We start from the raw sequence: 15,410 nt of genomic DNA on the forward strand, positions 1-15,410 counted from the left end.
TCTCTTCCTCAATCTTGGACTCACTTTACTGAGGATGGGGAGCTTGGGGCAGGAGAACCAGGAGCATCCTCAGCCCTCAACCCTCACCCAAGTGCTAATAGAGAGTAAGCACGTGGGTGGGTCCTTCAGTGCTTTTGTTCTGAGAGGCACTGTGTTCTATAAAAGGCAGTGCTCTTCACACGTAGCCTGTGTATAACAGGTCATCTTTAAGACTTTCTCAGAGGAGCTCCAGCTCTGTCCTTTCCAATGGGCTACTGAATGTTCAAGGGAAATCTGGTTGCCTCCTTTCCAGAACAGCTTTTTCGCTCTCATCCCATATAAATATCTGCTAGAATAGGTAACAAACAAGTAGCAGCGTTGCGTGCTCCATCTCACCCTTTCCTCACACACACTATGCACATGGGTGAGTTGTTTGCACAAGCCACTTGCACAATTGTCTTAGCTTGATCAGAACTGGATTCTATTTGGATTCAAATGCTATAGTAACCACAGTCTTATTTTACTTATATAGTTTTTAATTACCAAAAGTATACAAAGCTTTATATCATCCTCGTCATTGTTCCTGCCTGTAGGTTTTTTTGTCAGCACAAAAGCAATTGTATTCTTCTCAGCTGGCTTTGTGGTTTGGTTTAATGCACTCCCTCTACTCAATGAAATTTCTACATTCTTTTTCTTTCTCTTTTCCTTTTGTGTATCTGACCTTAATAGTTTTTGAGTTTTGTTCAGCCTCCCATTTAGATTTGATTTTGTTATTTTATTTTATTGAATTTTTTGAGAGGGAAAGAAGAGCACGAGCAGGGAGAGACAGAGGGACAGCACACTCCCCTGCTGACCAGGGAGCCCAACACAAGGCTGTATCCCAGGACCCTGAGATCATGACCTGAGCCTATGTCAGATGCTCAACTGACAGTCACCCAGGTGCCCCTCAGCCTCATTTATACAGGGAAATTCCCAACCAGACTTCTTTCCCTTTCTTCCCTGGCTCTGCCATTCGCCATTCAGTTGATGAAACTTGTCTTGTTACTTTCACCAGTTAATTTTATACAGCATTTGTATTACTATATTCAACTATAGAAATTAGTTACACTCTTCTTCCCTGATATTGATAAACACATTTTCACCAGAGCGCTGCTGTCAAACTTAGCATATATATTTGTAGATGAGATGAGGGAAGCCCAGAGAGAATCTCTCTCTTAGAACTTTAAGAGTTATTACATATTGATTTACTAGTATCTGGCATATGTGTGCATAAGTAGTTTAATCTCCATAACCACTCTAGGAGGTTTTGATTATTACAGTTGTCACCTCTGCCTTACAGATGAAAAAGCTAAGGTTTAGGATCTTGCTCATGCTCACCTAGCTAGCAAGTGACACAGTTTGGATTTGAACCCAGGTCTGACTTCAGAGTTTAAACTTTAGAGCAGGATGCTAACTGCCCCTGAAATCTTTACCCTGAGTAGCAAGGTTGATTAAAAAAGAAAAGAAAGTTTGCTATTACTTGGTTATTTTAAACAATTGGAACAGAAGACTCACTAATTTTTTATTAATTGTATTTGTTGGAAGTGAGGATGGGTTCCCTGTGTAGTCATTTGAGTTTTGGTATCTTTGTGTTAACTGTGTAGTTGTCAGGTCTTTGCATGTTTGCATATTTGGCATTGAATGTATATGAAGGAAAGTAATTAAGATACTTATTTTCTGTTTTTCTTTAGGATGCCACTTGTGGCATTTGAAACCACCTACTTGCCCTCTCTTAACCAAACTTAAAGAACTGAATACTAGAGTAATAGATCTCTCAAAATGTGTTCTTGCTCTTGGTGAATTTTCAACATTGAATTCAAATTCCAAAATTACTAATTCTACGGTTGTGGTAAGTATAGAGAGCTCATCCTTTGTAGGGTTTCCTTCACATCTCTCAGAGGGGAAAAAAAAATTGGATATCTACTATTGTCATCTAAAGTTCATTTTTTTTCCCCTAGAGTCCAATTTAAAAAAATAAATCCCAGTTGAGGTAGACATCTCTTTTAAATATTCCTACAGCTTTGGAAACATTTTAAGAATTAATGGTAGCCAATTTCAAAAGAATATTAGGTTATATAGCACATTTAGGTATTGTATATGTCAGCATTCTAATCTGATAAATATATAACTTACAGTTAGTTGAAAGAGGAAACAATAAAAATATGAATGAAATCCTTCAAAAGCTATGCAAATGCAGCTTTGCTGTCAATGTTGTATTTAGTCACTAAAACTACTCCTACATTAATACTGACTTATTAGAAAGTGGTTGGTGACTAATATTAATAGATCATGTAGGGGTCACCTGGCTGGCTCAGTCAGTGGAGCAGACAACTCTTGGTCTCAGGGTTGTGAGTTTGAGCCCCATATTGGGCATAGAGATTACTTAAAAAAAAAAATCTTAAAATAGATAATGTAGGTCTGTTGTTGAGCATTTTATTCTTTATTGCAGTTTGTGGACAGAAGGAAAGATATGACTGAAGAAATAAGAAATCTTTTGCTAGAGGAAATTAGGTGGTCAAATCCTGAGTTTTCTTTGAGGACATATTTTTCTTTGCTTCTAAAAAAACGAAGTGAGCACCAAGTACTTTCTGAATGTCATCATAAACAAGGTTAGTGACAGTTATCATTTACGTTAACATTTTGCTTTTGAAAACATTAAGACTTGGTCATTGACTCTTGGAAGTCCAGAGAGAATATTGCTGATGATCAGCTGTTCAACTGGAGTAAAGCATCTTGGTCAGTGCAGTGTTGGCCCCTACCATGCAAACCCAAAGACAGATTTTATTAGGTTAAAACATTAATAGTTCATTTAAGGAAAGCCTTAGGTGAGATCATTTGAATTTACATACTTTGTATAAAAGGCAGTCTATAGAACAAGATCTCCTGATTGCATTCATTGTCCACATTTGATCCTTACCTCTTTATCTTGGAATAATAAAATTATTGGATATTTTGAAGTGATATTTAGATGACTGGATATTAAAATTGGTTTTTGGTTGAATAGTAAGCACATGCACTTCTGTAATTTCTGAAATAGAAAGTCCACAACTAGAGCCTGATGTCAATCAAAAGGAAACCAAAAGGAAACGAGTGGAAACAGACATTCATAAGTCAAAAAGAAAGAAACCAAATGAGTCTTCACCAAGTCCAAAAAAGATAAATGAGAAACCAGAAGAACTTGACAAGAGAAACAACTCCAATAGGATAAAGCAAGGCCTTTCTAAAACATCCAGGAAGAAACAAACTACTTTGAGTATAGCGTGTGAAGTAGAAACAGAAGCAGTTGAAGATCCTGATGTTCTGATAATAGATGATGGCAAAGAGTCTCCCTCAGAAAGATCTATTCCTGGTAAATCAGACCTTTCTCTGCTCCTACAACACTTTTGTTTATTTAACCCTTCATTTTCTCTTTTTAATACATGTTCTTTGCAACATTCAAGCTATATATGTATATAAAACAAAATGTGGAAGCCTTATTAATTACACACTGACACAGTGACACATTTAATAGATTGGTGTTTGGTCTTTGATTTTTCTGTGCTTTTGTAAATATGTGTTTTTTTAAAAACCTGGAATTGTACTATACAATTTTTATTTATTTATCATTATTATTTTTTAACGCTATACAATCTATATCTATTTTACGTGTCTCTGACATGTTCCCATTTGGGTTATCTAGCTTTTTCAAAGTATTTTTTTAAATTAATTAAGTCATCCAGTTATATAGCTTTAAAGTGTGTTTTGATATTTATACAGCAAATTTCCTATCATTTTTTAAAACTATGTTTATGTAGCTGCACTGCTGAAAGACCTACAGATTCTCCTACCCCCACAAATCCCCTTAGGTTTTGATTTTTTAGTGTATAGATTAATTTGGAATGAATTGGCATCTTTACAACATTCCGTCTTCTCAAATGGGAGTAGCACATCTCCATTTACCCAAGTTGACTTAGTAGGTCGTTTTAATTTTTTTTTCCAGGAGTCAAAGGAAATTGCACTAAAATTATACTGCCTTTGCTCCTTTTTTTTTTTTTTTAAGATTTTATTTATTTATTAATAGAGATGCAGAGAGAGAGAGAGGCAGAGATACAGGCAGAGGGAGAAGCAGGCTCCCTACAGAGAGCCTGACATGGGACTTGATCCAGGGTCTCCAGGATCATGCCCTGGGCTGCAGGCGGTGCTAAACCAACTGCGCCACCGGGGCTGCCCTGCCTTTGCTCTTTAGATTATTTCTTTATTATTTTTCTTCATTATTTCTTCCTTATGTTTCATGTTTCATTTTTTTAGTGATTATTAAAGTTTTAAATATGTGCTAATATTTATCTTTTTAATATTAAAAAAATTTTTTTTAAAGATTTTTTTTATTCATGAGAGACTCAAAGAGAGAGAGGCAGAAACACAGGCAGAGGGAGAAGAAGGCTCCATGCAGGGAGCCCGACGTGGGATTCGATCCCGGGTCTCCAGGATCTCACCCTGGGCCGAAGGCAGGCTCTAAACTGCTGAGCCACCCAGGGATCTCCTAAAAATTTTTTTTAAGGAATCTCTACCCTCAACATGGGGCTTGAACTCATGATCCCAAGATCAAGAGTCACATGCTGTACCCACAGAGCCAGCCAAGCGCTTCTAAATGTGTACTTTTTTTTCTTTTTTAAGATTTACTTATTTATTAATGAGAGACACAGAGAGAGAGAGAGAGCATGGCAGAGACATAGGCAGAGGGAGAAGCAGACTCCATGCAGGGAGCCCGACATGGGACTCGATCCAGGGTCTCCAGGATCATACCCTGGGCTGAAGGCGGTGCTAAACCGCTGAGCCACTGGGCTGCCCTACTTTTTTTTTTTTTTTCTTTTTTAAAGATTTTATTTATTTATTCATGAATGACACACAGAGAGAGAGGGGTAGAGATACAGGCAAAGGGAGAAGCAGGCTCCATGCAGGGAGCCTGACGTGGGACTTGATTCCAGGTCTCCAGGATCATGCCCTCGGCTGAAGGCAGTGCTAAACCACTGAGCCACCCGGGCTGCCCTAAATGTGTACTTTACTGTCATGAGACTTTATGGTGGTTAGCTTTTTATTATTATTTTTTTTAATGATATATTTATTTGAAAGTGTGCACGGAAGGGGAGGATGGAGGTTCAGCAGAGGGCTAAGGGAGAGGAGCTGACTCTGCCGGGTGCAGAGCCAGACATCTTACAATCCTGAGATCATGACCTGAGCCAAAATCAAAGAGTTGGCTGCTTAACTAACTAGAGCCACCTAGGTGCCCCTCCCCCCCCTTTTTAAGTAGGCTCCGTGTCCATCATGTAACCCATTGTGGGGCCCAATGTGGGGCTTGAACTCACAACCCTGAAATCAAGACCTGACCTGAGATCAAGACTTGGGCACTTACCTGACTGAGTCACCCACTTGGCCCAGTGGTGGTTAGCTTCTAAGGGGGAAGGGTTTTGATAACAAAGAATTTCAAATATGGGGTACCTGGGTGGCTCAGGCACTTAAGTGTCTGACTTCCCCTCAGGTCATGCTCTCAGGGTTCTGGGATCAAGCTCTGCGTTGGGCTCCATAGTCAGTGGCAAGTCTGCTTATCTCTCTGTCCCTCCACCTACTCATGTTCTCTTTCCCTCTTTCTCTCCCTCTCCCTCAAATAAAAATATTAAAAATTCAAAAAAAAAAACTTTATTATTTTTTTTAATTTTAAAAAAAGAACTTTAATGTAAAGTTACCCTTTTTGGCATTTTGTAGATATAAATACTTGTATAAATACGTATTATTTACAAGAAACAATACTGTAAATGTCTAAGAATATATACTTATGTCAAGGAGCAATATTTTAATGCATATTTTTTTGCTTTAGATTCTGGAACTGAAGACATGCTTTGGACAGAAAAGTATCAACCTCAGAACTCCAGTGAACTCATAGGCAATGAACTGGCTATAAAAAAGTTACATAGGTTGGTAAAACTTGTAAAAGAATTGAGAAATTGTTTATGAACCTAGTTTTACTACTTTATTTTATTTATACTAAAATCTAGAAATTATAAAGTAATACATTACATGATAAAATCTTTAAAAAAAAGAAAATTAGGAAAAACGTGAAAAGTAAATATTCCTTTTTTCTTCCATTTCTACTCTCCAGAGGTCAACCATTAAAGATTTTTTGTAAAACCTTCCAGGAAAAAAAATTATGCATATATTGGCTCCTTTCTTCCTAACAAATAGGATCATATTACTATTAATTCAGGTCCATAATCTTTTTTTTTAAGATTTTATTTATTCAGAGAGAGAGAGAGAGAGGCAGAGACACAGGCAGAGGAAGAAGCAGGCTCCATGCAGGGAGCCTGATGAGGGACCCGATCCTGGGAGTCCAGGATCACGCCTTGGGCCAAAGGCAGGCGCTAAACCGCTGAGCCACCCAGGGATCCCTCAGGTCCATAATCTTTTGTTTGTGATTCCCATATCCAAGAAGTTCTGAAAACCGAAAGTTACTAACTTTATCATATATTATGAGTTTTAAGAATCTCACTTAATAGGAGTTCATATATTCTTTATTTATTATTATTATTATTATTTTAAATCTTTCCAGGGATTTCTTTCTTTCTTTTTTTTTTTAAATTTATGATAGTCACAGGGGGAGAGAGAGAGAGAGAGAGAGAGGCAGAGACACAGGCAGAGGGAGAAGCAGGCTCCATGCACTGGAAGCCCGAAGTGGGACTCAATCCTGGGTCTCCAGGATTGCGCCCTGGGCCAAAGGCAGGTGCCAAACCGCTGCGCCACCCAGGGATCCCCCAGGGATTTTTTTTTTTTTTAAAGATTTTATTTATTTATTCATGATAGACACACAGAGAGAGAGAGAGAGAGAGAGAGAGAGGGGCAGAGACACAGGCAGAGGGAGGAGCAGGCTCCATGCAGGGAGTCTGACATGGGACTCGATCCTGGGACTCCAGGATCACACCCTGGGCGGAAGGCAGGTGCTTAAACCACTGAGCCACCCAGGCTGCCTAGGAGTTCATATATTTTTTAAAATAGAAATATTAAGTAATTGTAGATGTAACGCTACAGACCCCATTAGAGGTATTGTGGTATATATGATATATGTGCCAAATTACTTTTCTAATACCTGAAAATTTTTGAATTCTAAAACTCCCTTGTCCAAAGGATTTCATATAAGAAACAGGGGCCCATAATAATGGTTAACACTTTGAGCTTAGTACTGTTCTAAGTATTTTCATTGTTCTTAGCTCATTTAATCCTTAAAACTGTACCATGAGGGTAGATACTATTGTCCTTATCTCATAGATGAGGAATGGGTCTACAGGGTTGAATTATTTGTCCAGAATCACACAGCTCGAAAGTGCTGGAGCTGAAACTCAGACTTGGGCAGTCTAGAAATTAATCTTTCTACTTATGCTTAATACCATGTATTAGGCATCTTTCATGTCATCACATGGTCTCCTCAGTTCTTTACAGTTGTTCTGTACTGGTTTCTTAGGTAACTCTACTGTATGTATCTTTTTTTCCTACTGAGATACTTAGGTTTTTCCCTTTGGAAGCTAGTATAAACAATGTTGCAGTGAATAACTTTGCACATAGAGTCTTGCGTATTTTGGTAAAATTACTTCATTTAAAAATGTTCATGCAAAAAAAATAAAAATATTCATGCCCATGTAAAGATATTTTACTATATATAGTTGGTTCAAAGAGATCTCTATTCTGTGAATTATTTTTATTAACATACATTTTCTCATGGCAGCTGGTTGAAAGACTGGAAGAAAAGAGCTGAATTGGAAGAAAGACAAAATTTGAAGGGAAAAAAAGATGAGAAACAGGAAGGTATTTTGAGTCATCTGATTTTCTAGTTTTTATAAATTAAATTTCCAGCATTTATTGGCAAGAAGTTTGTAAGGTGTGATCATTGCATTTTGTGAGATAGAATTGCTGCCCAAGCAATTATCAATTCATAATTTGCATTTGAATAATTTTTCAGATCTGTCGGATAGCATAGATTTTAAAGGCAGTTCAGATGACGAAGAAGAGACTCGCCTTTGCAATACTGTTCTTATAACAGGGCCAACAGGAGTGGGGAAAACTGCTGCAGTGTATGCTTGTGCTCAGGAGCTTGGATTCAAGGTTAGTAAGAGCTACACTGGGAGAATGTTAATGTAGTAGTTACACTTGGATTAAAGAAAAACCAACCATTCTGCCTTGCTTTCGTATATTCTTCTTTTAGATATTTGAAGTCAATGCATCTTCTCAGCGCAGTGGTAGACAAATTCTATCTCAACTGAAGGAAGCTACTCAGTCCCATCAAGTGGACAAGCAAGGTGTAAACTCTCAAAAACCTTGTTTTTTTAATAGTTACAACCTAGGCAAGTCACCAAGTAAGTAAATTATTTTCCTTAGGTCATAACCTTTGAAAAAATAAAATCTGCAAGAAGAATTTTAGTAATCAGCATTTTGCCATTCGTTTTTTATATTTTCCTAGACACACACACGCACATACCTTTAAAATTATTATTTTTTTCCTGGACAGTTTTTTTTTTAAGATTTTATTTATTTATTCATGAGAAACACACACACAGAGAGAGGCAGAGACACAGGGAGAAGGAGAAGCAGGCTCCATGCAGGGAGCCTGACGTGGGACTCAATCCCGAGACTCCAGGATCACACCCTGGGCATAAGGCAGGCACTAAACCACTTGGCCACCCAAGGATCCTTTGATAAGGACTTTAAAAGAAAAAAAATTTTTAAATATTTTATTTATTTATTCATGAGAGACACAGAGAGAGGCAGACACATAGGCAAAGGGGGAGAAGCAGGCTCCATGCAGGAGCCTAGTGCAGAACTCAATCCCAAAACTCCAGTGTCACGTCCTGAGCCAAAGACAGATGCTCAACCACTGAGCTACCCAGGCAGCCCTTTTTTTTTTTTTTTTTTTTTTTTTTAATTTTTTTTTCCCAGGCAGCCCTTAATAAGGACTTTATTTATTTAAGATTTTATTTATTTATTCATGAGAGACACAGAGAGAGACAGAGGCAGAGACACAGGTGGAGGGAAAAGCAGGCTCCATGCAGGGAGCCCCACATGGGACTCGATCCCAGGTCTCCAGGATCACACCCCCGGCTGACGGCGGCGCTAAATTGCCAGGCAACCAGGGCTGCCCAATAAGGACTTTCTAAAAAGTAGTATAACCACAGTATCATAATTAGACCTGGAAATTAACTTTATACCTTAATTTGGTCTAATACATACTCTTATTTTAGCTTTCTGTTTCAAATGATTTGTGCAAACATGGTTTACGTCTTTTTTTTTTTTTTTTTAAGATTTTTATTTATTCATGAAAGACCAGAAAGAGAGGAGAGACACAGGCAAGAGGGAGAAGCAGGCTCATCACAGGGAGCCTAATGGGGGGCTTGATCTCCAGACCTGGGATCACGCCCTGAGTGAAAGGCAGACGCGCTCAACTGCTGAGCCACACAGGCGTCCCTACATCTTACATTTGATTTATGTCTTTTAAATTTCTTTCAGTCTCCCTAATAATTACCTCATCCTGGTGCGTCTGAGTGGTTTGGTTGAGTTCTGCCTTTGGTTCAGGTCATGATTCCAGGGTCCTGGGATCGAGCCCACATCAGGCTCCCTGGTCAGCAGGGAGCCTGCTTCTTCCTCTCCCTCTGCTGCTCCCCCTCCTTGTGCTCTCTCCCTCTCAAGTAAATAAATAAAATCTGGGATCCCTGGGTGGCGCAGCGGTTTGGCGCCTGCCTTTGGCCCAGTGCGCGATCCTGGAGACACGGGATTGAATCCCACGTCGGGCTCCCAGTGCATGGAGCCTGCTTCTCCCTCTGCCTATGTCTCTGCCTCTCTCTCTCTCTCTCTCTCTCTGTGACTATCATAAATAAATAAAAATTACAAATAAATAAATAAATAAATAAAATCTTTAAAAATAATAATAATAGTTACCTCATCCTTTTCATATCATTTATTTGTTGAAGAACATAAGTCATTTTTCATAAAATTACTCATGTTTTCGATTTGGCTTATTGTATCTTCATGGTATCAGTTAATATATTCCTCTTCCCTTTTTTCTTGTAAGCTGGCAGTTAGATCTGTGGGTTTGGTTAGATTCAGGTTCTGTTTCAGGGCTGGCATACATGCATAGGCAATGCTGTATACTTCCTATGACATCAGAGCCAAAGATACAATTGTGGTATTAACATGGATTGGTGAGTTCAGTTTTCAGGCTGATCCACCCACTATAAAGTTCCCCCATCACTCTGTTAACTAAAAGTATTTTGTAGTCATCAATAATCTTTATCTCACTTGATTATTTAATTAACTGATTAACTTGATTATTTAATTAAATTTGATTATTGATTATCTAACTTGATTATTAATTAAAATAATTAATCCTTAATTTTTAAATAAAGGATTTTTAAAATGAGTGATTTTATAATTCACTTAGCCTTTCTGAATTTATTAGTTATACATCTAAGAAGCACTTCTCTCATCCGTTTAGACACTGATACACAGTTTGTACAGGAAAGGCACAAGAAATGCTTCATTCTTCCCTTTTATTTATCAATTCTTAGCATATTGGTGTCCTAATAATCTCTGACGTTTGGGGTAGTTTGTTTGTTTATTTTAGTATTATGATGAACTCATGGATTTGTATATATTTAATGTGTTTTAGTCCTTTGTATTCATTATTCTGGTTGCTTTTAAGATTTTCTCTTTGTCACTAGTTCTAAGAGACTATGATTTTGATGTGCATGGGTATTTTCTTCATGTAGTTGGGTTTTACTGAGCTTCTTATATGAATGAGTTTATATTTTCATCAAATTTGGAAGACTTGAGGGGGACCCTCTGCAAATTTCTGAAACACTCTGTGTAACTCTTCTCTTCACTCTTCTGCCCCATGACTTTCTACCTTGACATCTCCAGACTCCTGTTGAGTCTCCTCAGTTCAGGAAACCTCTGGACTGGCTTCCCCTTCTTTACAGTGTGGCCTAGATACTGTCTCACAAGGCAGGAAGCTAGGCAATTCCTGGGGTTCACCTTGTTTCCTGTCTCTCAGGTATATCACTGTCCTTTTTTGCATGATGTCCAAAGTCTTGAAAAGCATTGTTTCATCTATTACGTTTGGGGGTTTTTTGTGTTAATTCAGATATATGGGTAAATCCAATGTATGTCTTTGTCAGAAACAACCTTTTAGGGGCACCTGAGTGGCTCAGTGGTTGAGCATGCCTTTGGCTCAGGTTGTGATCCCGGGATCAAGTCCCGCATCGGGTTCCAGAACCCTCAGGGAGCCTGCTTCTCCCTCTGCCTGCGTCTCTGTCTCTCTGTGTCTCTCATGAAAAAATAAATAAAATCTTAAAAAAAAAAAAAAAAAGGCAGCAGAAACCTTTTTTCTTTTTGGGCTCATATAATCTGCTCTTTGACTAGTGGTAATGCAACTTAATTGGCTTGTATCCTTTTGATGTAGCCCCAGTAATCTTGATATTTATTTTTTTCTGGCTTATTAAGATGTCTTAGACCTAGAAGTAGTACTCTCTCCATGGAGCTGATTGCTTTTGTGGAAAATCCTTGAAAAAGAATATATCAATAAAATTTAGCCAAGCACTTACTAAGTATCTGTAAGTAAAATTGGCATGTATTTTCTAATACCAGTTTGGACTGATGCCAGTCCATGATCAAGCAATCCTTGTACTATGTCAAAATTAGAAAAATAAGGAAAAAATGGTAATTTTTTAGTAAATTGAAATCTATTCCATATAAAGGAATATTTTTTATTTTAAGATTATGTGCCTGGGATCCCTGGGTGGCGCAGCGGTTTGGCGCCTGCCTTTGGCCCAGGGCACGATCCTGGAGACCTGGGATCGAGTCCCACATCGGGCTCCCGGTGCATGGAGTCTGCTTCTCCCTCTGCCTGTGTCTCTGCCTCTCTCTCTCTCTCTGTGACTATCATAAATAAATAAAAATTTTAAAAAATTGTTTAAAAAAAAAAAAGATTATGTGCCTGTTACCTTGTGTTGAAATGCCCTATTTTTATAACATGATAGTGACATCTAGGATAATTTTTCAAACTCAAAATTTTCTTCTTTTTCTTTTTTTAAATTTAAATTGTAGGTAGTTAATATACAGTCAATATTGGTTTTTGGAATAAAATTCAGTGGTTTATAACATGTAGCACCCAACACTTATCACAAAAATACCTTCCTTAATCCCCATCAGGCATCTAGTCATTCCTTACGCACATCCCTCCATCAACTCTCAGTTTGTTCTTTATCCTTAAGAGTCTCTTATGGCTTGTTTCCCTCTCCTTTTTTTCTTTTTCCCCTTCCCATATAGTTCATCTGTTTTCTTAAATTCCACATATGAGTGAGATCATATGGAATTTGTCTTTGTTTTTTCACTTAAGCATAATATACTCTAGCTCTATCCATGTCATTGCACATAGTAAACTCAAAATTTTCAGTAAGTTTTCAAGCACCTATAATATGAGAAGATCTGTGAAAGTGGGGTATATTAAAAAATAATTTGAATGTGTGAGGACTCAATCAGAGCACTTAGAGGGGAGAAAAGGACATGCTCCAGAATAAATGCTTGGCACCATAGGACTTCTGGAGGGTCGAGATCAGCCATTTATTTTTAAACTTTGTATCTATCCTCCACAGTATCACTAGAAAAACATATTGTTTTCTTTGCAATATCCATTTACTACAGGGCTAAAGTGAAGTTGGATAACAATGTTCTGTAATGTGCTTAGAATGTACCATTATCACTTTTCCTCTAGCCTCTTCTGAACTCCACCAGATGTAGAGAAAGTGAATGGAGGGATTATGAACATTCTTTGCCTCAAGGATATACATTTCTTTAGAAAAGAGTGTCTTTTCCAAATGACTGGTTTTACCTTCTCTGATGATAGAATAACTGTAATAATATAGTACTATTGGTACACAGTATTTGAATGTAAGAATGAAAGAAAATATATCAATTTTTAAGTGGTAAGAGTAGAAATATAGACTGTGGATAATTCAATCTTACCATCCGGTTAACTTTTAGAATACTTATCATTAGTTAAATTTGTTTTTGGCAGAAAAATTAAACTCCCCTAAGAAAGTTGTTACATCACCAAGGAAACTTCCTCCACCGTCACCACAAACTAGTGTACCAAAGCGAACACTTCCACCTAAAACTTTGGCAAATTATTTTAAAGTGTCTTCCAAGCCGAAAAATAATGAAGAAATAGTACTTCTGGGAAATAATAAAGGTAAGACATTAAATGGACATAATATATGTGACATTTTTTAATACTAATGAGGCTGATACATCAAAATATCATGTTTCCTGAGTTCCTATTGCTATTTATTAAGCCTCAGCTAGATTGACAGTCCTACATATAGGAGTTTTGATTTTTTTGCTCAGTTATTTTTTCTTCACCCCTTGTTTCACTTTTGATAGGGGGGTTTCTATTTGAGTTTATTCTGCAGAAACATCCAGTGTTCCTTTTTTTTTTTTTTTTTTAAATGATAGTCACACAGGGAGAGAGAGAGAGAGGGGCAGAGACACAGGCAGAGGGAGAAGCAGGCTCCATGCACCGGGAGCCCGACGTGGGATTCGATCCCGGGTCTCCAGGATCGCGCCCTGGGCCAAAGGCAGGCGCCAAACCGCTGCGCCACCCAGGGATCTCAACATCCAGTGTTCTATTAAAACTTGATTCTAGGGCAGCGCCGGTGGTGCAGCGGTTAGCGCCGCCTGCAGCTCAGGGCGTGATCCTGGAGACCCGGGGATCGAGTCCCACATCGGGCTCCCTGCATGGAGCCTGCTCCTCCCTCTGCCTGTGTCTCTGCTTCTCTCTCTCTAGGTGTGTCTCTATGAATAAATAATAAAATCTTTAAAAAAAAAAAAAAATCTTTAAAAGTGGTAATGCAACTTAATTGGCTTGTATCCTTTTGATGTAGCCCCAGTAATCTTGATATTTATTTTTTTCTGGCTTATTAAGATGTCTTAGACCTAGAAGTAGTACTCTCTCCATGGAGCTGATTGCTTTTGTGGAAAATCCTTGAAAAAGAATATATCAATAAAATTTAGCCAAGCACTTACTAAGTATCTGTAAGTAAAATTGGCATGTATTTTCTAATACCAGTTTGGACTGATGCCAGTCCATGATCAAGCAATCCTTGTACTATGTCAAAATTAGAAAAATAAGGAAAAAATGGTAATTTTTTAGTAAATTGAAATCTATTCCATATAAAGGAATATTTTTTATTTTAAGATTATGTGCCTGGGATCCCTGGGTGGCGCAGCGGTTTGGCGCCTGCCTTTGGCCCAGGGCACGATCCTGGAGACCTGGGATCGAGTCCCACATCGGGCTCCCGGTGCATGGAGTCTGCTTCTCCCTCTGCCTGTGTCTCTGCCTCTCTCTCTCTCTCTGTGACTATCATAAATAAATAAAAATTTTAAAAAATTGTTTAAAAAAAAAAAGATTATGTGCCTGTTACCTTGTGTTGAAATGCCCTATTTTTATAACATGATAGTGACATCTAGGATAATTTTTCAAACTCAAAATTTTCTTCTTTTTCTTTTTTTAAATTTAAATTGTAGGTAGTTAATATACAGTCAATATTGGTTTTTGGAATAAAATTCAGTGGTTTATAACATGTAGCACCCAACACTTATCACAAAAATACCTTCCTTAATCCCCATCAGGCATCTAGTCATTCCTTACGCACATCCCTCCATCAACTCTCAGTTTGTTCTTTATCCTTAAGAGTCTCTTATGGCTTGTTTCCCTCTCCTTTTTTTCTTTTTCCCCTTCCCATATAGTTCATCTGTTTTCTTAAATTCCACATATGAGTGAGATCATATGGAATTTGTCTTTGTTTTTTTCACTTAAGCATAATATACTCTAGCTCTATCCATGTCATTGCACATAGTAAACTCAAAATTTTCAGTAAGTTTTCAAGCACCTATAATATGAGAAGATCTGTGAAAGTGGGGTATATTAAAAAATAATTTGAATGTGTGAGGACTCAATCAGAGCACTTAGAGGGGAGAAAAGGACATGCTCCAGAATAAATGCTTGGCACCATAGGACTTCTGGAGGGTCGAGATCAGCCATTTATTTTTAAACTTTGTATCTATCCTCCACAGTATCACTAGAAAAACATATTGTTTTCTTTGCAATATCCATTTACTACAGGGCTAAAGTGAAGTTGGATAACAATGTTCTGTAATGTGCTTAGAATGTACCATTATCACTTTTCCTCTAGCCTCTTCTGAACTCCACCAGATGTAGAGAAAGTGAATGGAGGGATTATGAACATTCTTTGCCTCAAGGATATACATTTCTTTAGAAAAGAGTGTCTTTTCCAAATGACTGGTTTTACCTTCTCTGATGA

General features: G+C 37.8%; 1 protein-coding gene across 1 annotated transcript in view; it reads left to right on the plus strand.

Moving 5' to 3' along the window:
• The window catches only part of ATAD5 (ATPase family AAA domain containing 5), a 52,758-nt gene that overhangs the window by 21,585 nt on the left and 15,763 nt on the right, over window positions 1-15,410 (plus strand). The window contains exons 8-15 of the mRNA XM_041725966.1: window positions 1,710-1,867; window positions 2,468-2,627; window positions 3,056-3,367; window positions 5,870-5,966; window positions 7,766-7,845; window positions 8,000-8,142; window positions 8,243-8,393; window positions 13,106-13,279. Coding sequence (XP_041581900.1) covers window positions 1,710-1,867; window positions 2,468-2,627; window positions 3,056-3,367; window positions 5,870-5,966; window positions 7,766-7,845; window positions 8,000-8,142; window positions 8,243-8,393; window positions 13,106-13,279 — 1,275 coding nt within the window. The remainder of the gene's footprint in view (window positions 1-1,709; window positions 1,868-2,467; window positions 2,628-3,055; window positions 3,368-5,869; window positions 5,967-7,765; window positions 7,846-7,999; window positions 8,143-8,242; window positions 8,394-13,105; window positions 13,280-15,410) is intronic.

The sequence above is a fragment of the Vulpes lagopus genome, chromosome 12 (genome assembly GCF_018345385.1).
Source record: "Vulpes lagopus strain Blue_001 chromosome 12, ASM1834538v1, whole genome shotgun sequence".
In the NCBI taxonomy this organism is placed as follows: domain Eukaryota; kingdom Metazoa; phylum Chordata; class Mammalia; order Carnivora; family Canidae; genus Vulpes; species Vulpes lagopus.